Source organism: Eimeria mitis, genomic scaffold, assembly GCF_000499745.2.
Source record: "Eimeria mitis Houghton genomic scaffold, Emh_scaff206, whole genome shotgun sequence".
NCBI classification, from domain to species: domain Eukaryota; phylum Apicomplexa; class Conoidasida; order Eucoccidiorida; family Eimeriidae; genus Eimeria; species Eimeria mitis.
Genome location: NW_013570383.1, coordinates 23,331 through 23,998, shown reverse-complemented (window position 1 = coordinate 23,998; position 668 = coordinate 23,331). Strand labels below are relative to the sequence as shown.

General features: G+C 60.6%; 1 protein-coding gene across 1 annotated transcript in view; it reads right to left on the bottom strand.

The window, feature by feature from the left end:
• EMH_0003390 (uncharacterized protein) overlaps nucleotides 1-668 on the bottom strand; it is a gene marked incomplete at both ends in the record, with an annotated part of 10,779 nt that overhangs the window by 2,675 nt on the left and 7,436 nt on the right. The window contains one exon of the mRNA XM_013496362.1: nucleotides 3-668. Within this exon, the coding sequence (XP_013351816.1) occupies nucleotides 3-668 (666 nt within the window). The remainder of the gene's footprint in view (nucleotides 1-2) is intronic.

Here is a 668-nt window from a genome sequence, read left to right as displayed (position 1 = left end):
TCTGCACTGTCGCTTCTGCTGCAGCAGCAGCAGCAGCACTATCAGCTGCAGCTCCCAATGGAGAAGCAAACGATCTTGCTGCTGCTGCTGTTGCTGCTGCTGCTGTTGCTGCTGCTGCTCGTCTGGTGGTAGCTGGTGTGCCTTCGAGGGTGCTGCTGCTTCTCTGCGGCCATAAGCCAATGGGTGATGAGGGTCTGTGCTGTGGTGTGCTGCTGCTACTTTGCCTCAGCAACTGCTGCTGCTGCTGCTGCTGCTGCTGCTGTTGCTGCTGCTGCTGCTGCTGCTGTGATGCAGGGAAAGCGGGAGTTGGGTTGATGCTAGCTGCACGCTTTTGTGCTGCAATTAAGGCTGCGCGTGCTGCTGCTGCTGCTCGTGCTGCTCTGTATCTTGCTGCGTTTGCTGCTGGGGATTGCCCAGCTGCTTCTGCTGCAGCAGCAGCCCGCTGCGCTGCATCTGCTGCTGCTGCTGCAGCACGTTCAGCTTGTCTAAGGGCAGAAGAAGCAGACACCGCGCCATCGTCAAGCCTTTCTCCCCGGCCCCCTGCTGCTGCTGCTGCCAATGGCGTTGTTACTGCTGCTGCTGCTGCTGGTGCTGCTGCTGCTGCTGCTGCTGCTGCACCATTGAGCTGCGGCTGCACGGCAGGAGACAGCGGTGAGCCTAGGGGGGCT